Source organism: Chlorocebus sabaeus, chromosome 20 (genome assembly GCF_047675955.1).
Source record: "Chlorocebus sabaeus isolate Y175 chromosome 20, mChlSab1.0.hap1, whole genome shotgun sequence".
Classification (NCBI taxonomy): Eukaryota; Metazoa; Chordata; class Mammalia; order Primates; family Cercopithecidae; genus Chlorocebus; species Chlorocebus sabaeus.
Genome location: NC_132923.1, coordinates 76,979,197 through 77,001,391, shown reverse-complemented (window position 1 = coordinate 77,001,391; position 22,195 = coordinate 76,979,197). Strand labels below are relative to the sequence as shown.

Sequence of the window (22,195 nt, the reverse complement as noted above, 5' to 3'; positions counted from 1 at the left end):
CCAATCCCCATCGCGCACGCGCGCTCGCTTCCCGCGCGCAATCTCCCGCCCCCGCCCTCACTGCACCTGCCAGGTCATAAACCTCTTCCCACCCACTCTCACCCTCTCACCAAGGCTCAGGCTTATCTCACGTTGATTGGTCAGAGCCCACGAGGGCACGTCCAATCAGCAATCCCTCCTGCGCAACCTATCCCGGTTCTTCCCGCCCCCGCCCCGCCCCGCCAGCCCTCCCGGGTACCTACCGTCTCTGTGACTGGTGCGCGGCCAGGTCACTCAGGGCGGCGGGGGGAGGTGTGCGGGAGTGGGCAGGACGGGTGGGAGGAGGGGAGGGGTGGGAGGAGGCGGGGCTCAGGTGCTTGGCAGCGCGGCCGGAGCCCAGGCAGGGGAGGGGGCGCACGCTGGAGCGAGGCGGGGGCGGGTGAGGAGGGGGTGACGCCGGACACGTCGGCAGCGCGAGGTTTTGCGCGTTAGCTGCGCGGGTCGGGCCTGGTACCGAGCTTTCCTGGGGGCTAGCAGGTCGTGGACGCCGGCTCCTGGAGGAGCGCCAGGAGGAGGGAGGTGAAGGTGTCCGCGGCGTCGTCGATGGCGGCGCCGGCCATGGAGGAGACGCAGCCGCCGCCGCAGCCCAAGCTGCCCTTGTGCGACAGCCTCATGATCTGGGTGAGTGCGAGGAGGCGAGGGGGCGAGGGGGTCGAGGCGAGGAGCCTGGGGCGCCCTGTTCTCCCAGGTGAGCAGGGGCTACCTGCACAGGGGTCCCGGCGCGCCCTGTCTTTGGCACCTCGTGTCGTCCTTGACCGAGAGAGTGCCACCTGCGAGTCGCTGGGCAGGTGTGTGGGCGCGGGTTGGTGTCCGGGGGCGGGGGTAAAGGAAGCTGTAGGAGCGTAACGGTGGAGGCTCTGGTCTCAGCCAGAGGATTCGACCTGCCTGGTGTCCCTAACAGCTGGGGTATGAACCAAACGCCCCCCGCTGCCCCATTTTCTCCCCCTGAACAGCGCCCTGAGCCCTGGGCTTTCTGGATCGCTGACCGTCTTGCCTTCGTCCGCTTGGGCGTGAAGACCCTTTCTGAAACCTAACCCCGCATCCTCAAACCACCTTGCTCTACCTGGACACAGGTGGACAGCAGGTGGCTGGCTGTTTTAGTTCCCGGACCAGTGCTCCTTCAGGACTCTAGAACATCCGATTTTGTAGAAGCCGCTTCAAAGAGATGTTTGTATTTCCCGTATGGAGAAAAAGATGTGTGGGGAGTCGGGGGTCGTTTTCCTTTTTCTCGCTGGCCCTCTCCTCCTCCAAATGGACAGCATTTTCTTTAAAGAAAATGAGTTGACATTTTTCTTTAGGATTTATCTATGTTTAGGATTTTTGTTAATTTGTGTTGGGTCTCGACAGGTGTATCTGTCCCCAGATGGTTCAATATTCCAGTCAGCAAAATGACATCCCACCTCTTAGAGTTACTTAGATATCAGTGCTGGCATTCAGGTGTGGTTCCTAACCCATATTGAGCAAGGATGGTGTTTGATGGGCCACAAGGTGCTGTTGATGATGCTCATCCCAAACCAGTTGTTTAGTTGTGTGTAGGGAAGTGTTTGTAGAATGGAATGTAAACAGACTGGATCAGGAGGCTGTAATCAGTGGAGATTCCCTAGTGATCTAATGCATCTAATTCCAAAGAATGAGAAATCCAGGTTTATGGAAGTGTGTGAAGTCTATTGGAAATAGCCATAATTTAAAGCAACTTTTACACTTTGTAAGTAAATAACTTTTGCTTATAGTGGAATGCAAATATTTAGGGTTCATGAGTTAAAATCAATTAGCTAACTGTTCAGCTGAATTTTCATTTGAAATAGGTATTCGGGTGGAAGTGCTGTATTTAAGACTCATGAAACAAGGCAACATTACTTTTAATGATTTATTTTGTTAAAAGAGACTAATTAAAGGGTGTATCCGAATCTGTTACATTGTTGTAAACCTCTGTTGACTGAAGTGTTAAGCTTAGTCTTTGTGATGTCATTGACTTACATGTGAGGTGGTGGTGAAGCCCAGGATTTTCTTTCGTGTTGTAATATTTTAAAATATTATGTCACCGTATCCACTCTTTTAACCAGAATTTGTTGACTTCCAGTGTTGAGGTAGGCACTGGGGAGGACCGGAGTGGTAGCCAGAGCTGTGTGTAATTACAGTGGAAGGTAAAATTCCGTAAAAGCTGCAAAAATATCAACCAAATGATAAGAAATCACGGATAACAGAGTAAAATTGGTCATTTGCTTCAGTCCTCTCTTGGGCTGCTGAGCACTGTGGAGAAAATTGAATGACCGTCCAAACTGTTGCCTTTACTAATGCTGTTACTGCCAAATGCACCTTTTCTCATAGCATTGCCCATACTTAAGAATAACCAGACAGTTTCTCTCACATGCCTCTTAGCAAACCTTTATTGGTATTCTACCTGAGCCCCCAACTCTTCTTCCTCTCGGGCAAATTACCACCTCCTTATCCTTGGCTCTGGCTTTAGGCTCCATCCCTTCCATCTCTTCTAAAACGTTATTGTATCATTTGTTCCCTTTGTGTATTTACAGCTACTTTCTCTCCATTGGCTTCTTTCTCTCTACATATAAACTTGCTGAAATATTAACCTTTTTAAACAGAGAAGAGCCACTACTCCACGTTAAAGTCACACCGTATTTCCCCTTTTCTTCACAGTAAAATTTGAGTTGTTTTATACTCACCCTTTATGCCTCACTCAGTCTTCAACCCACTACACTTGAATTTCTTTCCTCTAAGACTTTCACTTCATTACCAGTTTGCTAAATCCAGTAAGTGTTATATTACCATTTTCTTACTTGATGGTTCTTTTGTGAAATTGTCTTAGTCTCTGGTTATCTAGTCTGTTGCCTTTTCTTTACCTCTTTAGATGATTTCCAGTGAAGTTTACTGTCTTTTTTAAAAAACTAACTAATTTTTTTGCCTTTGCCAGCAACCGCACTGTTGATCTTACCTCACCTACCGATCTTTCTCCAAAGTCACCTCAAGCAACACTTCTTCAAGCCCATCATGCTGCACTGACTTTCTATTTGTTGAAGAAGCTAAGCTGTTTTAATGCAGCTGGGATTTTTTTCCCTCTACCTAGAATATTTTCTTTCCAGTTCTTCCAGTGGTTGGCTGCTTCCATTATTCAGGTCTTGGGTCAGATGTTGCTTTTCAGGGACTCTGTTACAACCATTTCTAAAGTAGTGACCTATTTGTCTCCAACCCTTATCCCACTGTAACCTGTTAACCTCTTTCTTTCTTATCTATAACACAGTACTTTCTAAAGTAATCCAGTTGGCTTTTGGGATCAGAGCTCTTACATGACCTATTTTCTGCTCTGTCCCTAGGAGAACACTGACAACTATTGCCAATAAGACACCAAATCAAAATGGTGATAGTAAATATCGTTGCCTTAGTTCTGACCTCAGAGAGTAGTGTTTCACCATTAAGTATGATATAGCTTAGTTTTTTATAAATACTTGGGAGTGAATTTTTAACTGGGTCATAGAGGACTGTTGGATTTCATCAAGTAGAAATCAGTGGAAATTTGTTCTCCAGACACAGGGAAGAGACACTAGTAGTAAAACAAATGGTCTCCTTTGGCTATAGATTAAAGGGAGATAGTGGAACATACACATTTGTCATGATAACCCTGACCCAGAGATAGAAGATGAAAAAAAGTTATGATGGGGCCAAATCATGGAGATAAGACAGTTGGGAATAACTCTTCTTTCAGTACTAAGAGGAGGAACGTAGCCAACGTCAACAGATTAGAGAAGTCATCAAGAAAAGTTGGTTATGTGAAGGAATGCCTCTTGTGGCAATTTTTAAAAAATTGCATTTTATGATTTGGAACTCACCTTCTTAAAATAATTGATTCTTAGAAATGTCGTACTGCTACTTAGCAGAAAATTCAGGACAAAAGGGTAAATGTGGACATCATTTACATGTTGGAGGACATGTATGAGAGTTTGAAGAAATGTTTGTATAAAGATAAATTTAATTCTGCTACTTGGTTCTGTGACATGGGAAATTTGTTTAATATCTTTGGACTTTACTTTCACCAATAAAATTAGAAGATTGGACCAAATATTTTTAAATATTTTTCTTGGTTCTTGCATTGTTTGATAGGCAGATGATTGAAAGAGTAATAATATATGCCTAAATTTAGAAATTATTAAAAGTTCAATTATTTTTATGAAGATCTTAAAACTCAAAGCAATGGTTGTCTTTTTGTAATGAGGAGCTGGAGGAGGAGAATATGAAAATAAATTTGATCCAAGATTGAGTTTCTGTTGGTTGTCAGTTGTGAAAATCCCATTTTCCTTGATTTCTGTGACATTTACATTAAAATAGTTTAGGAACAGCATTTCCACATTTCTGATTACTTGTTTTATTTAGAAATGTAGAAGAAAGTAAGGTAGTTATCTGCCAGAACACTGTGTTTAGTGATAGACACCTGTGGAAACCCTGGCTGTCCTTTCAGGTCACTCACTAAAAAGACTTTAGTTAGAAAGAATACATTTTCTTTTGTCTGTCTGCTTTGACCTCACTCTCCCCAGTAACCTTTTTTTTTTTTTTTTTTTTTTTTTTGAGACAGAGTCTCACTCCGTTGCCTAGGCCGTAGTGCAGTGGCATGATCTCAGCTCACTGCAACCTCCACCTCCCAGGTTCAAGGGATTCTCCTGTCTCAGGCTCCCTAGTAGCTGGGATTACAGGCATGTGCCACCACACCTAATTTTTGTATTTTTAGTAGAGACAGGATTTCATCATGTTGGCCAGGCTGCTGTTGATCTCTTGACCTCAAGTGATCCACCTGCCTCGGCCTCCCAAAGTGCTGGGATTACAGGCGTGAGTCACTGCGCCCAGCCTCCCCACTGAACTTTTTAATTTATTCACTGTTCTTGGTTGTAAGCCTTTCAGTTGAGCCAAATGAAATTACATTCTGTTTTCTAATTTATTTTACAGCTATTTTAAGAACTTCTCAGAGACACTCCAATGTTCATGGCAGTAAGGAGGGGAAATTGATTTTAATCTGAACACATAGTGGTCATGGAGGTAGTCCCTTAGCATGTGTACCTCTTATTTTGCCTAGTATTATTCACTGAAATTGTCCTTTTAAAATCATGAATTGTGTCAATTTTGTAAAAAGTTAAATAAGTAACTCTAAGTTACACATTAAAAATTAATGTGTAAGTTGGAAGGGCTGAAAAGTGGAAGTTACAGTTTATTTTCCTTTTAAAGATGCCCTAATTCTTGGAGTTTCTCTTCCCTGTACATCCACCCAGTTGCAAAAACCTTGTTTTATATTTTAAATATTCCATTAGTTCATCATGTCCTCTCAGTCAACATTATGCTGATTCCCTCTACGCTATCAATGTTTCTCATCAGAGCCATTGCAGGAACCTTCTAACTGGTCATCCTGACTCAAGCATAAAGTTACTCTGTGTCACTATGCTGCTCTCCAAAATATACTAAAGAATGTCACTCTTCCTTATTACTTTTCAGTGATTTTTTCATCACCCAGAGCAATGGTTCTCCGAAATTGATGTGTTTAAGAATCAGTTGGGGATTTTCTTATTTAATATGTCTAGAAATTCTGATACATATTGTTTCTAAACCCTATACTTGGAGAAACCCTGACTCATAGCTAATGTGCTAACAGCTGTTGAGCTCATGCCACATGCCAGGCCCTGATATAGGTATATTTGCTGTTTCATTTAATTCCCGAACTATCTTGTGAGGTAGAAACTACCCTACTGTTTCCCATTATGTAGATAATGCCATTAACTGTAAAATAAGTCCAAGCTTCTTGTCACAGCCCTTTGGAGTCCTGTCTCTTTAACCCTGTTTGTTGTCACCCCTTCCCCAGCCTTCTTTGCACTGCACATCCAGTGATACTGAACTGCATGTTCCCTAAAAATAATATATTTTCTCATGTATCTGTACTTTTTTCATATTCCTATTTCCTGAAGCTTTTTTTCCTTTCTTTACTTAGAAAATTTATTTTCTTTACTTAGAAAATATGCTACTCTTGGCCGGGTGCGGTGGCTCACGCCTGTAATCCCAGCACTTTGGGAGGCCGAGGCTAGTGGATCCTGAGGTCAGGATATTGAGACCATCCTGGCTAACACAGTGAAACCCTGTCTCTACTAAAAATACAAAAAATTAGCCAGGCGTGATGGCGCATGTCTGTAATCCCAGCTACTCGGGAGGCTGAGCAGGAGAATCGCTTGAACCCGGGAGGCGGAGGTTGCGGTGAGCCGAGATCTTGCAGCTGCACTCCAGCCTAGGCAACAAGAGTGAAACTCTGCCTCAAAAAAAACCAAAAAACAAAACAAAAACCAAAAAAAAAAAGAAAGGAAAATATGCTACTCTTCCATCTAGACTTTCCATTCAGTAATCATCTCCAAGAAGTCTTTCCTAAATACAAACCCTAATTAAATTAGTTGACACCCATTTTTTGCAGAACATTTTGTGGAGACTGTAATCATGGGACTTACCATATTGTCTAGAAATGATTTATGTCTTTTACTCCTCTCCTTAACTTTTGACTGAAGCTTTAAGGGTAGAAACCTGGTGATTTTCCTTTGTAGCCCCGTCACATACCACAGTGTCTCACATACAGTAGGAACTTAGTAAAGTGACTCTGTGTGGTTTGAAAGTAACTGGCTAGGTTTAGTTCGCTGGTATCATTCATCTGTGTTGTGTTAGATAATGGATGTCTGAATCTCCAATTGCCAAATCTCAAAATACACAGAACCATTAAGAGTGAATTATAGTGGGAAAGAATTTTATTGGATTAAGATAGTTAAATGGTAAACTAAGAAATTATTAGCTAACAGTGAAGTGGGTGAGTATGTGTGGAAAAAGACAATCATAGTATATTTAATTTAAGATCTTTATAGGTTGAGATTACATTTCTAGAAAGTGTATGATCATTTTAGCTCTGATGTAATTTGCTTTCTAAAATTGTTTCTATCTCATATTTGTTTATTGTAAAAAGAGATTATTAGTCCACTTCTCTTCAATGTATACACGAATATTTAACAGATATATGTGAAAAGTTAGTATACCTAAAGCCAAATTAGATAGAAACAATTTGACATGGTAGATAGACCTTAATTCTTCAAGATGTAAGGCCAATTTTTAGATAGGAAGTAGAAGTCCTGTCTTATTTCAGAGCTCATGGATAAACCGTAAGTAGCTTTAGATTTGACATTTCTAGCCTTTGTTTTTGTATCAAATGGTATAAGTGAAAATTTAAGTTGCAAATGTTGGGTTATCTTTAAGTTCTTTTTCTGATGTTCTGCTAAATATAGACAAAACACAAGACTAGAGCTATACACCTGGCTTTGTATTATTCCAAATTATGTATTACTTATGCATGGCATCAATGTGTTTTAATGTCCTCGGCATGATTTTGTGAAATGTTTAGTTTATTTTTATAAATTTACACAGCCATAGAGACATATTAGCATAGTTCCATTTGTTTGTCTGGGTCTACATTTAAACAAAACAGGACCATGTTTTGTTTTTTTTAATCTGTTTTCAATTTATGTTTGTATTTTGTAATGCTACCTTGTAGGTATAAAGAGGCAGTAAGATCATTTGCTTTATGTCATTTTAGCTGCAGACATTCAACACTGCCTCACCTTGTCAAGATGTCAAACAGCTGACTAGTGGAGTTGCCATGGCACAAGTTCTTCATCAAATGTGAGTAGTGGTCAGACTCTCCCTGAAAAGCATTGTAAACCCAATAAATAACAAAGAAGAATACTTGGACTTAACTTCCAAAGGTTATTGCAACTTTATCTTACCCAGTGACATATTCAGGTATATGGCACCAAGGCATTCTTGTAGCTAGTGAACAAAAAGTTTACCACCTCATTATTCCTGACTTGTTCATAGAGATACATTTTAACCAAATATGTGATCAGGATTCTTATTTATTCAAGTTAACTTATTTTAAACTTGTTATGAGCATGTTCACACTATTTTAAAACTATAAAAGAAACAAGTTAATGATATAATTGCTTATGGTGTTTTCTTTGGTTGTCATTTGAAGGTATCCTTGCATGGAGATTATTATCTTAGAAATAATTGGAGCATAAAATATTGGATTTGGAAAAAATGTTAAAGTATTAAATTTTAAAATGTATTTCTGAATTAATAGTAGTAATTTATGAGTTCACCAATAATGAAATGAGGAATGAATGAAATTTGAAGTCACAGATACTGGAAAACTTTATTAATAAAGTGGTTGTGTTTAGGCTAGACTCATTTTATGTAATCATATAATATCAAAAGATTCTAAATCCATTTTTCCCCTAATATTTGCCAATATTGTGTAAGGGTTAGGGTTACAGTCTATAATATGAGCTGTACCCTAAGTAGGACAAACAAGGCCAATTCTGCACTCACAATTCATTAGTTAATAATGATAACTTTATATTAGCTTACTTTGAGACTGGAATCCTATCTCTGCTTCACTGTTTTATAGTCAGATTGTCACCATCATCTTGTAAAGATTTGCTGTGATTTACATTGAAAACCCTTTCGATGGGTTAGCAAAAATTCTATGCCTGTCTTAAAAAAACAATTAAAATGATATGAAAATCCCACTTATTTAGAATCTTCAAAATGATCTCTTGTGACTAGACTGATTTAATGGTTAATTTATGATTAATACTTTAAAAGACAAACTTAACTAACACGTTAACTTCTGAGGAGGTGACAGTTATTCTAAAATATTCTTACTCCCATTCTGTCTTAAAAATATTTCTTAAATGTTTTGTTTATTTATACCTTAGTTGATTTGGAAATGATTTAATTCATCAGAGCCAAGCATTCTGGACATAGTCCTTTTTTGATGATTTGAGACAGTCATCATTGTTTTTTGTCACTAGAATTTATGCCTTGCCTTCTTCTCATCATGCTATGTTGTGAGTATTGGTGTAGCTGCAGCAACATTGTGTTTGGTATGAATATAAGACTGGTATGCATCACTCATTTCAACAGTCTCATTCAGAGTTGTGCTTTCTATATGTTTTGGTGGGCTTTAGTAGCTTTATGCCAGAATACAATCAAAAGAAACCTGTTTTTACCATGATGTGATGCATATAGCTCTTTGACCTCCTATACTGTAGCACTAGACCTGATGTTTAGAGTAGAGTCAATAAATTTTAGCAAATTTTTCCACGATCTGTTGGATTTTGCTGTTAATGCTGATCTTCCCTCTCTCTGCTTTTTCTTTATTTCTTCTTTCTTTTGTTTATTATAGTCTTCTAAGAGCTTTTCTGCAGGAAAAATAAAATAGCCAATCAGAAATTCTCTGTCTTCATAACAATTGGCCAGTGCCCTAAAATTAACCCTAAATATCTCTCTTTATTTCTTCCTCTCTCTGCTTCATTCACCCGATTTTACATGCTCTTAGTTGTCTGAGCCTCCTTATCATGCAGGGGCTACTTTTTATTTATTTTTCTTTTTAAACTCCTTTCCAGTTTTGGAACTTTTCAGAAGTCTGGATCCTGAATACTGAGACATAAAACATACATTTTCTCCCTGGTTGGACCAGTATGTCTTATTCCGGTTAAAAGGTTAATTTTACTATATGTCTTTGAACATTTCAAAGCACTTTAAATATGTTATAATTTTTTTTTTTTTTTGAGACAGAGTCTTGCTCTGTTGCCCAGCTGGAATGCAGTGGTGCGATCTTGGCACACTGCAACCTCCGCCTCCCAGGTTCAAGCGATTCTCTTGCCTCAGCCTCCTAAGTAGGTGGGGTTACAGGCACATGCCACCACGCCCGGCTAATTTTTGTATTGTTAGTAGAGGTGGGGTTTCACCATGTTGGTCAGCCAGGTCTGGAACTCCTGACCTTGTGATCCGCACGCCTTGGCCTCCCAAAGTGCTGGGATTACAGGTGTGAGCTGCCGTGCGTGGCTCAAATATGTTATAATTTTTAACATATTGCATTGATGGCTATTGTGGCTGACATCCTATCACATCAAAATTGTTACTGAAGGTAAGAAGAGAAATTCTGCTTTTTACGGGAGTAGCAAAATTTAACCAATAGTTCTTTTCTACTTACTTGAGGCAGATATTTTTCCAAATAGTAATATCTTTATAAAGTGGTGTCTAAACTGTTTAACTTAGATATGAAGAGCCATGGAGTTATTGCTAGGGTTCTACAGTTCCTTAATTATTATCTTCAATTTGAATATGTAACATGTAACTCTGTTTTTCAAATGCATGTAGCAGCTTTAGTTTAGGGTTTTTTTTTTTTTTTTTGAGACAAGTCTCGCTCTGTCGCCTAGGCTGGAGTGCAGTGGTGTGATCTTGGCTCGCTGTGAGCTCCGCCTCCTGGGTTCATGAGATTCTCCTGCCTCAGCCTCACAAGTAGCTGGGACTGTAGGTGCTTGCCACCACGCCCAGCTAATTTTTTTTTTGTATTTTTAGTAGAGGTGGGGTTTCACCGTGTTAGCCAGGATGGTCTTGATCTCCTGACCTCGTGATCCGCCCACCTCAGCCTCCCAAAGTGCTGGGATTACAGGCATGAGCCACTGCGTCCAGCCGAAGCTTCAGTTCTTTTAAAAACACACGGGGCCGGGCGCGGTGGCTCAAGCCTGTAATCCCAGCACTTTGGGAGGCAGAGACGGGCGGATCACGAGGTCAGGAGATCAAGACCATCCTGGCTAACACGGTGAAACCCCGTTTCTACTAAAAAAAATACAAAAACCTAGCCGGGCGAGGTGGCGGGCACCTGTAGTCCCAGCTACTCGGGAGGCTGAGGCAGGAGAATGGCGTGAACCCGGGAGGCGGAGCTTGCAGTGAGCCGAGACCCGGCCACTGCACTCCAGCCTGGGCAACAGAGCCAGACTCCGTCTCAAAAAAAAAAAATAAAAATAAAAAAATAAAAAGCACACACACACACGGGAAAAACACTATACAACTGTATTAGTTTCCTAGGGCCACTGTACCCAAAGTGCCACAGACCAGGTGCCTTAAAACAGCAAAAATTAGTTCTCTCACAATTCTGGAGGCAAGAAGTTCTAAATCAAGCTATTTTCTGGACTGTGGTCCCTCCAAAGCTTCTAGGAGATGATTCTCCTTTGCCTCTTCCAACTTCTGGTAGTCCCAAGCATTCTTTGATTTGTGTCAGCATATCTCCACTCTGTCTTCATGTGGCCATCTTACCTCTGTCTGTGTCTCTTTTCTTATAAGGGAACCAGGCATACTGGATTAGGGCCCATCCTAATTCTTTATGACCTGATCTTACCTTTATTACCTACACGAAGACCTTATTTCAATCATGTTCACAGGGGTTAGGACTTAAACGTATCTTTTTTGAAGATAGGATTCGTCCCAGAACAACTATAAACAGTGCATGCCATATCTTCAAAAGAAAGGCTTAGCTTCATCACTTTAAGTACCGGTTAACCTCTCTGTTAGTGCTGTCTTTGACTAAACCTTTTTTTTTTGCAAGAGGGAGAAGAATGAGACAGAGAATGTAGGATATTCAGAGACCTTTGGAATCATGCATTTATTTGTTTATTCACTTAGCAGATATTTGAGCATTTAACATGATAAACCATGATAGCCAACATCTGAATATTTACTATATAAAGACATCATTCTAGACCTCATTTGAAGTTATTTCATTTAAATTTTACTAGTTTAGTGAGGTAGATGTTATTTTTACCTTCAATTTATACAAGAGGACGGAGGTATAAGTAGTTGAAATTCCTTTTGGAAGTTAAATGATGAGTAAATGACAAAGCTAGGATTTGTATCAGTTTGGTCTGACTCCAAGTTCAGTGCTCCCAACTAGCTGTAATCATTGAAATGTATTGAAACCATCCTGATAGATTTTTACTTTGGAGTATTAATAAAACGAAAGTCAGTTGCTTCTAAAGTATAGATAGATGTCCATATAAGTATGGACATAAAGTGTAGATAGTTATGTATACAGTATAGATAGATGTCCATGTAAGCATGGACATCCATCTATGGACATCTATCCATGGACATACTTATATGAACATCTATCTATACTTTATACACAACTGTCCAAAATATAGACCATACTTTGATGGGTTAATAGAGAAGATTTTTGGATATTTCTGGAAGAATAGGTTCTGCGTATACACTGAAGTGACCCAACTATATTGTTTGTAGTAACTAGTGGGTATTTCTTACTACCTGAATTCAGTTGGTAAAATTGTTGAAGATAAATACCCTGGATGGAGTTAAAACATAGTAATTCTTACTTAGTTTTATTAGAAAATAATTGGACCATGTTTTGGTTCATTAGTCCTGTGTCCCCTTTCTTATTCGATATCCCTTGAGTGTTATTGAAATTCTGGGAAATACAAGAAAAGGAGCTAATTATTGGGGGCCAAGACTCTAAGACATGTAGAGGTTGCAGCACAAAACAAAATAAAATAAAAAAAGATGTCCTGAGATTTCTGAGGTTGGAGATCAAGTTTAATAGTGGAAAAGGTTGACTGCCATTATAGTTGTTTGAGAAGGGTGAATTTGTGTGCAAGAAAGCAGGAGATATATTTTTACTAAATTAGAAAGTATTTCTCTGGGCTAAAGTTGATTTGAGGTAGAAAGGAAGATGAGGAGGAATGTAAGACAAAAGGAATTATCTTGGAAAAACTAGAGAAAAGTAGGTTATATCTAGATCCAATTTCTAAAGGTAATTATAGCATAGAATCATATACTTGGATTTTTTTTAGCGTCAGTTAGAAGACTGGGGTGGTAGTCAGGGTTGTTCAGAGAAACAGAACCAATAGAGGGTGAGTGTGTGTATAATCTGTCTCAATATACACGCATGTGCACACACACACAGATTTTCTTTTCTTTTTTTGAGGCAGAGTTTTGCTCTTGTTGCCCAGGCTGGAGTGCAAAGGCACGATCTTGGCTTACTGCAACCTCTGCCTCCTGGGTTCAAGCGATTCTCCTGCCTCAGCCTCCCGAGTAGCTGGGATTACAGGCATGTGCCACCATGACCAGCTAATTTTTTTGTATTTCAGTAGAGACCAGGTTTCTCCGTGTTGGTAAGGCTGGTCTCGAGCTCCTGACCTCAGGTGGTCTGCCCGTCTCAGCCTCCCAAAGTGCTGGGATTGCAGGTGTGAGCCACTGCACCCAGCCCGAGATTTTTTTTTTTAAAGGAATTGGCTCATGTGATTGTGGAGGATGACAAGTCTAAACTCTGTAGAGTAGGCCAGCAGGCTAGAGACTCAAAGAAGAGCAGCTAGAGTTGGAAGGCCATATGCTGACATAATTTGCTCTTTCTTTGGGGGAGGTCAGCCTTTTTCTTAAGGTCTTCAACTGATTGGATGAGACCCATCTACATTATGGGGGGTAGTTTGCTTTATTCAAAGTCTACTGATTTAAATGTTAATATCATCTAGAGAATACCTTCCCAGCAACATCCAGATGGTTTTTTACCAAGTGTCTGGTCACTGTGGCATAGCCAAGTTGACCCATAACTAACAGTAAACATCACAACTGGCATAACTCTTTTGGTTAGGACTTTTTATTACTTCATCTGATATAAAAACAAAGTGAATTGGACAGTTTTGACTCATTAACTCAATTCATTCAGTCATTTCAAGTAAATACCTTGTTATCAGTATAGCATTTACATATTTAAATTGTTTTGGTAATTGCAGCTTTAGCATCTGGGAAAAGTTGAGCACAATTAACATTAATCTGCTCAAAAGAAAATGGTTATGTACAATTATTATGTGTTGATTATAAATAAAAAGTAAAATGATTACAAATCCCAAATAAATGAATTGAAAATAGTGAAGCCATTTTTTTGGTTATCATAGCCAGAGGCGTTATCTTCTGCTTTTAGAACATATGAGCAGAAAGGTTTCAGTTTTGCATTCTTAAATTCAAATTACAACCTTGGAAAAGAAGCTCTTTAATTTTTCCCCATTTTAGTTGGCATACCTGTAAAATAAGAATTTAGATGAGACCTTTAAGACCTCTTCCAGCGCTAACATTCTGTGATTTTGAAGTTGTTTTACCCTTAGAACATTTATCACTGTCTCCTTTGAGTGTAGTTATTTGTGCTTTTTACTTTTTTCCTTTAATAGCTACTTCTCTAAGGTCAAAATGGTAAATTATCTTCATATTAATCTCAATTCCTTACCCAGAGAAAGCATCCAGATGTTTGTTTAGAATATAGTCTGTTAATGTAGTTCACTATATATAGTTAAATGCTGTTCTTCAAAACCTTATTAAATACACAAAAATTTAGTATAGCAATTCTTTGTCTTGGCCATCAGTATCAATTTGGGACTTTGCTTTTCATTAAAACTAAACTTGTCTTTGTAGACTTCTCATTTAAACTCATTCTGCTTAATTCTACTCAATTGAATAGATTAATTTTGGGCCTTGCCGTGGGTTATTAATAGTATCACCCAGGGCAAATTACTTAGACTCTCTCATCCTCAATTCCCTAAATAGTAAGACTGGAAATAATAATGGAGTATTTGCCAAGTTACCATCATATTCAAATGAAATAACTTGGACCAACATCAAGCGCAGTGCTTGATACAGAGTAGACACTCATTAAAATGTTGGTTTTTTACCTCTTCAGAGTTGAGACTTTAGCATCTTCCTGGCAGCAGGGCACCTAGTATTAAATATTTAGTAAATGTTTGTTAAACTGAAGGGGCAAATGACTTAAATAACTTAATATGATAAATTATTACTATATAAGTAATATTCAGTATTGTTATTAAGAATAGGCTTTAAAACATAAAGTAACTTTCTCTGTTGTCTCTAATTTTTTTGTGTAATAAAAGCATTTTCATCTTTAGTATTTTTGTTATTGTTGTTTCAGTGATGCAGCTTGGTTTAATGAATCTTGGTTAAGCCGAATTAAAGAGGATGTTGGGGACAACTGGAGAATAAAGGTATGCAGAACAAATGGGAGAAGCACTTGATCCAAACGGTGGTCCTAAAATTAGCACTAAGCTAACCAAATCTTTTTTTCAAATTAACTTGTAGTACTTTTTATTGTGTACAGTTTGAGTTTTAACACATGCGTTCTCTCATGTAACTACCATCATAATTAAATAGAAAATAGTCCTATTAACCCAAAATATGCACTTTAGGCCCATTCTTTATTAATCCCTACCCCCAGCCTTGCCCTAGGTAGCTACAGATCTCTTTTATGTCACTTTGGAGTTCATTTCTGGAATTCTGTATAAATTGAATCATATAATGTTTACCTTTTTGTCTAACTTCATTCACTCAGTAATACTGTTTTTGTGTCTCATTCATGTTGCCTGCATTAGTAGTTATTTCTCTTTTTTGCTAAGTAGTATTTAATTAAACTGATATTTTGTGGTTTGTTTAGCTATTCACTTGTTGATGGATGTTTGAATTTTTATCATTTTTTACTATTGTGAATACAACAGCTGCAAACATTCATATATGAATCTTCAGATAAATACATACTTAATTTCTCTTGGGTGAATTTCTGGGTGGAATTGCTAAGTTGTGTAAGTATGTGCTTAACCTTACAGGAAACTGCCAAACTGATTTTCTATTTTTAAGTCAGTTTAAGTAGGACATTTGTTTCATATAAGATATATGATTTGTTGATACACAGTTCTTAACTGAATTACTGTGCTAATAATATGCTAATAACTGATCTTTAATGATGTTTCCTTTTCTTGCTATTGGTTATTTGTGTCTTTTGAATGTATTTTCCTTGATAAGTCTGGGTAGATGTTTTTCAGTTTTACTTATTTATTTTTTAAGGGATTAGCTTATGTTTTCTATTCCATTGATATTTCTCTCTGATTTTTATTATTTCCTTTCTCTCACTTAATCTGTTCTTCTTTTTCTTGCTTCTTAAGATGGAAACTTAAAGGGAAATTTAAATCCCTTTTTCCCCTAATATTAAGCAGCATCTTAGCCATATCTCACATATTTTGACAGACTGTTATTTTATTTTCATTCAATTCAAAATATTTGGTAATTTCCCTTGTGTTTTCTCCTTTGACCTATGAGTAAATTAGAAGTAGGTATTCAAATTCAAAATATTTGAGGATTTTCCAGTTGCTTTTCTTTTATTTATTGGTTTCTAATAGATCTGAGAACATGCTCTGTACTGAGAAGTTATTTTACATTTATTGAGTCTTATTTTATGACTGAACATATGGTCTGTCTTGGTGAATGTTCTATGTGTATATGAAAACAGCATGCATTCTACAGTTGTTATATAAATATAGAATTTGTCAAGTTTGTTGATAGTGGTATTTTTCACATCTTTATTGATATTTTCTCTTATTATCCTATATGTATGGTATAGTATAGACTCTGAAGAGGGCCCTTAAATCTCTAGTGATGATTTCGATTTTGTTGATTTCTCCTTTGCATTTTTTTTGTTTTTTACTTCATGTATTTTGAATTTTTGTTATTAAGTTTATTACACACTATATTTCTTATGTGTTCTTGAATGAATTCACTTATTATTAAATGCTTTTCTTTATCCCTGGTAATATTCTTTTATTTGAAATCAAATTTGTCTAATACTAATGTAGCCACTACAGATTTTTTATGACTGTATTTTTCATTAGTATTTCTTTTTCCATTCCTTTAATCTGCCTATGTCTTTTTATTGAAAGTGTTTCACGTGGACACCTAATAGTTGGGTCTTACGATTTTATCCAGTTTGACAATCTCTATTTGATTCTTTATTGTAAAACACTTATTTCTTATGTTCATGTTTTTGTTCAAATCCTTGAACATCTTTAAACTAGAAGTTTTAACATTGTCTCTCAATTCTTTTATCTTTCATTTCTGAACCCATGTGTATTGACTGAGTTTTCTCTTAATTTTGCTCCCCATTTTTCTGCTTTCTGTGTAGTAATTTTTAATTTTACACAAGATATTATGAATTTTATTACTGAGTGCTGTTTTTTTTTCAGTTGGAATCATTTTTAATATTTAAATACAAAAAGTGAGCACTGACTTCCGTTTTTTTAAACACACACACAGGTCTAACAACCAAACTGTGCAGGGGAAATGAACTCCTGATCTGTCTTCCACAGTCCCCATTCTGTGGCTGAAGCTGCAGCCAGCCTCCCTCCTCTCATACAGAGGGATTCATAGTGGCCACTTTACACTATCGGTATAATGCATTTTATCTTTCACATTGCGTGCATGTCCCTCCCCAACAGTTCCATTCTTTTTAAAAATAAAAATAAAAAATAAAAAAGGCAATCGTTAATGGTCAGGGGCACATCCCTCCCACTGACATCGGTTCCTACCCATGAGGGGAAAGTGACATCTTCCAGTTAGGAGCAATTTGGTGAAAGGAGTGGGGTGGCCAGAGCAGGAATAACCGTCTGCATGGCTGCACTCTGGTATCAGAGTGAAGATAGAAGTAAGGATAGTGTGGAGGGCACAGTTGCAAGTTGAGTCTTTCCATGAGACAGTGTGGGGAGAATTCTCCCCACCAGGTTTAGATAGATCAATGTGCCAAAGTTAAAAAAAAAAAAAATTCCAAATAATCAGCAGTTCAAACACTTGAATTTCAAACTTATCCCACTGAGACAGCTCAAACAGCAGTAACAATCTAGATCTTTCCAGGAAGTGAGGGTAGAGCCCCTGGCATTCCTCCTGAGAGCCCGTGTTAGGCCCTAGAAGTATCTACTGCTGCTGCAGTTGCTGCTGTTGCTCCATTTGCAACTTCTCAGTCTCAAAGACAACGGGAAGAACCAGGATCATAAAGGAAGTGGTCCCAATCCACAAGGCTGCCCTGGAAAATCTGTACATTTTTTGAGCCACAAAGAGGGAAAGATCAAAAGTGGCTCCGGCCGCGGACCAGGCCTTCTCCGGAAACATCTCCGTCAGGCCCCATAGTCTCTCCGACAGGGTCTCATCTAGCTCCTCATGGTCGTCTTCCTCCAGCTCCTCGTCAGGCTTCTCCACATCGCCTTTCAGGAGCAATTCGTCCGGGGACTGGGATTCCCCAGCACCGGCAGCAGCAACGGCGGCAGCCATGACTGAGTGCTGATTTTTTAAGTTTTGTTTTGTTTTGTTTTGTTTTTCCAAGACAGAGTTTAGCTCTTATGCCCAGGCTGGAGTGAAGTGGTGCAATCTTAGCTCACTGCAACTTCCGCCCCCCGGGTTCAAGTGATTCTCCTGCCTCAGCCTCCCAAGTAGCTGGGATTACAGGTGCCCGCCACCACACCTGGCTAATTTTTGTATTTTTAGTAGAGACAGCGTTTTGCCATGTTGGCCAGGCTGGTCTTGAGCTCCTGACCTCAGGCGATCCACCCACCTGGCCTCCCAATTAAGTATATTCTTTTGAGGAGTGTTGAATTTTGTTCTTGCAAGCAGCTAAGGTACTTGGAATCAGTTTGATCTTTGAAAGGCCTATTTTTGGCTGTGGTGGGGGGCAGAGCTAAAGTTATTCTTTCCTTTAGGACTAAGTTAGACCCATTACTAAACTGTGACCTTTTTGGGGTCTTTAGTGAATGCTTTGTGCATGTAGCATGGTGTCTTCATTCTGGCTAGTGAGAATTTCAAAAATCTTTTGGCCTATGTAATCTTTGGGAATGGTTCAGTTTATAGTTCCCTGGATTGTTATTTCTTTGAAAAGAACATTGAGTTTCACCCATCCACATGCAAACTGGTATTTAGCCAAAGAGTCAAAGGAACCATTTTACACAAATCTCCAGAGCTCGCTTTTTCCGTAGCTCCCATCTTTTCATCTGTCTGCCCTGCAAATTCAAACTGCCCAGGCCTTCCTGAACTTCTGATGTCTGTCTCTTCAGCAGGCTTGGTTTGGTTTCCACTTCCCTACGCTGTAGTCTGAAAATTGCCTCAAGACAGAAAGCTTGTACTAGTGTAGGGCTCATTTTCTGTTTTCGTTCTTTCAGAAAGCAGAGTTCTGTACTACTTGTCTAAAGCTTGAAAACAATTGTTTAATGTATTTTGTCTTGTTTTCTAGTTATTAGTGACAGGAAAGAAAATCAAAATCCAGTTAACTTGCTCATGACTGGAGGTGGACATGCCCGTATATAAATTTCTAAAGTTGTCCCTTGGGTTCATTGTGGCGCACTTTAAATAGAATCACCTTACTTAACTAAACACTGATTAAATCTCTGATGGTTAAAAAGCATTGTGTGTTTGTATTTACAGAACTCTATTATAATGTTTTTGTTGTCCTTTTTAATTAGGGGAGAATTTTTATTGTCTTTCATGCTGGCATAACTTTTCTTTCATTATTAATCTGAAATAAGAATCTCTTATTTTTTTCACATTAGGCCAGTAATTTAAAGAAGGTTCTTCAAGGAATTATGAGTTATTATCATGAGGTATGAAAAACATCTGACTTTGTTTAAATGCAAAATGCTATATGAAAATTACTTTAAGACTGAAAAATCACTTGTTTTGTTTGCTTATAATATTTTACTGGAATGTAAGTCATAATTGGAACATGTTTTATTGCCATTTTTATGGAATATTCATTTGTGAAAATGAACAAGCTTAAGCTTAGATATATTGATTTGTAAGATAACATTGCTTAGGTATTGATACTCTCCACATTGATTATTTTCGAGTAGAATTACCTTCATCTTTAATATAATTTGATTTTGTGCAATACTATAAAGTAGACTTTAATTGAAGTAATTTTCTATTTAAAGCATTATTTTGACATTTCTTCCTAGTGTAAACAATAGCAAAGACATAACTGAGATTATGCTCATACAAGTAAGTTGGAAAAAATGCAAAATGAAAGTAGTATTATAAAGTCACTTTAGATAGTACATTAGTAAAACAGTTTGTTTTTTTCTTATTCAGCATCATAACAAGTTCTCTAGTAGGGTTTTTGATATGAGAGTTTATTGCTTAATGATGGGCAGCTTTTGAATGACTTTGCCATTGAAGAATTTTTGTTTCTATTTTTTAAAGTTGTCACACAATTAAACTTGTAATTTCTCCCAAAAATGTTTAATACTCTCTAAAAATTTTCAATTTATTAAATACCTAAAACTAATTTTGAAGCTTTTTTAATGCCAAGAACCATTTTAATCAGGTAAAAAATAAGAAAAAGAAAGATAAGACCAGGAAAAAAAATCCATTAGATTTGTTGTTCATTTGTAAAAGTGCAGTGGTTTACATTGTGTTTCTCTGTTAATTGATTATATATGAAAATATTATTAATATTCTTTGGCTTAACATAAGCTTGTTATTTAATGGATATGAATAAGTTTTGTCATAGTAGACTAGGCCAAGTGCTTCTTAAATTAAATTCTTCTCTCTGATAGTGGAATCAAAGGATATTTGATGTGAAACCAAAAGGGAGTATAGTGCTTTCAGTTGGTTACTCAGAATTTTGGAATGTTGCCTGAACATTGCTACCTGGTTTTAATCAATAATTATTGATTTGTCATTTGTTAGTTTATCTTAGTTTCTTCATGAATCTATAATTTTTCATTGTAACAATATTAAATGTAGCAAATTATATGCGGCCGACATAAATGAGTGATCTAATTTATTTTAATATTGTAGTTTTTGGGGCAGCAGATTTCAGAAGCACTTGTCCCTGATTTAAACCAAATAACTGAATGTTCAGATCCAGTGGAGCTTGGGAGGTTGCTCCAGCTTATTTTAGGTTGTGCGATCAACTGTGAAAAGAAGCAAGGTAAGTGAATTTCAATTATTTGAGGATTTCTACTTTCTAGAAACAATCTACATTACTATACAAGCTAGCATTGAAGTGTACTATTAAAACTTGGCAGAAAACACTCTGAAATGTAAACCAGAAGGTCTGAATTCTAGCCCAACTCTGTCATTGAAAAGTGGCATATCTTGAGTGTCCTGTTTGTACCTGGATTCTGATATTCATATTCAGTGGCTAAATTAAATGTATTTTTAGTTTAATTAGTTTAATATATAGCCAGTAAATAAAATTTAGTAGATATTCAATAAAAATTGTACTTATTCATTTGCTACGTTATGTCTATTTTACATGTAAGAACTTTATGTGGATTCAGTTTTCATAAATAAATATTCAGCTACTAATTTATAATTCAGGTTTCTTCAGATAATAGTCTGCTCTTTTCAGAAGCGTATCTGTCCAATATATCCTCCAGATAAGTGGTCTAATGATATAAATGGAATTGATACATTATATTGGTATATCCAAACACAGTGATACATATTTTTCTGAGTACAAAAGGATCACATTTGGTTGCATGTAATGATAAATGATGAACTGAACAGGCCCAGACCTCCTTCCCTTGAGGGCTTGAATCTGTCTGGGTGGTGAGACCTTTGACGCTGCTGTTTGTTTTGCATGATTCATCCAAACTTGTTCTTAGTACACTACCTTTATGAAAGAATAATGTTGAGTGCTTAAGTTTGCAAAATGCAAAATACTTCAAGCCAGGTTTGGAAAACATTCAACATTGTCTAATGGAGAAAGGATAGAAGTTGGGATAAATTTACTAACAAACTCCGAAAGGAGAAAAATAAAACAAAATACATGAAATTAATTGTAGTTTATCACTTATGAAAGGACAGTGACTAGGTGTCAGATAATTTTTATATTAGTCCATCTCTACTATTTACTAGAAGTTTTTTTCTAGGACAATCCAGCACTTCTCTATAGGCTTTTATTTCTCGCTTATGAATAATGTTAAAGATCTGTATATTGGGTTTTTCATAAAAGCATGTACATTAGCTCATGGAAGGTTAAAACTTCTCTAAATATTTAATCGCAAATTGACAAGTAGTAATTTATTTATAAATCTAGTAATTTTTTGTTGTAATTGTGATTCTTTTTATTTTTTCATTGATTAATGCTTTGTTAATATTTTAATTGCTGGTTATTTGTAACTTATTTTTGCTTAATTAATCTTACCAGGTTTGTAAGTTTTACTAGTCTTTTTCAAAGGGCCAACTTTTGGTTCTATTTTGTTTTTACTACTTAATTTTGTTGTCCTCTTTTATCTCATTCGTTTTTCTTGTGAATTAATCAGCTGTTCCTATTCTAAGCTATAATTGACATTTTAAGTGGTACTTTTGCCTTAGAGTGATTATTTTGTTGTGTCCTACAAATTTTAATATTATATGTAATATTTCCATAATTTACTTCTAAGCACTGTTGAGCAATTTTGTC

General features: G+C 37.5%; 2 protein-coding genes across 2 annotated transcripts in view; one reads left to right on the top strand and one right to left on the bottom strand.

Annotated features, from left to right (window-relative positions):
- Positions 1-429: 429 nt before the first annotated feature.
- Positions 430-22,195, top strand: part of HOOK1 (hook microtubule tethering protein 1) — a 69,357-nt gene continuing 47,591 nt past the window's right edge. Inside the window, exons 1-5 of the mRNA XM_007978538.3 lie at positions 430-660; positions 7,652-7,737; positions 14,891-14,963; positions 19,335-19,385; positions 20,584-20,716. Of these exons, the coding sequence (XP_007976729.3) occupies positions 583-660; positions 7,652-7,737; positions 14,891-14,963; positions 19,335-19,385; positions 20,584-20,716 (421 nt within the window). The 5' untranslated portion in view covers positions 430-582. The remainder of the gene's footprint in view (positions 661-7,651; positions 7,738-14,890; positions 14,964-19,334; positions 19,386-20,583; positions 20,717-22,195) is intronic.
- On the bottom strand, positions 17,576-18,169 carry LOC103224720 (mitochondrial import receptor subunit TOM22 homolog). The gene has a single exon (XM_038000643.2). The coding sequence runs from the start codon at positions 18,064-18,066 to the stop codon at positions 17,713-17,715; it is 354 nt and encodes a 117-aa protein (XP_037856571.2). The 5' UTR covers positions 18,067-18,169; the 3' UTR covers positions 17,576-17,712.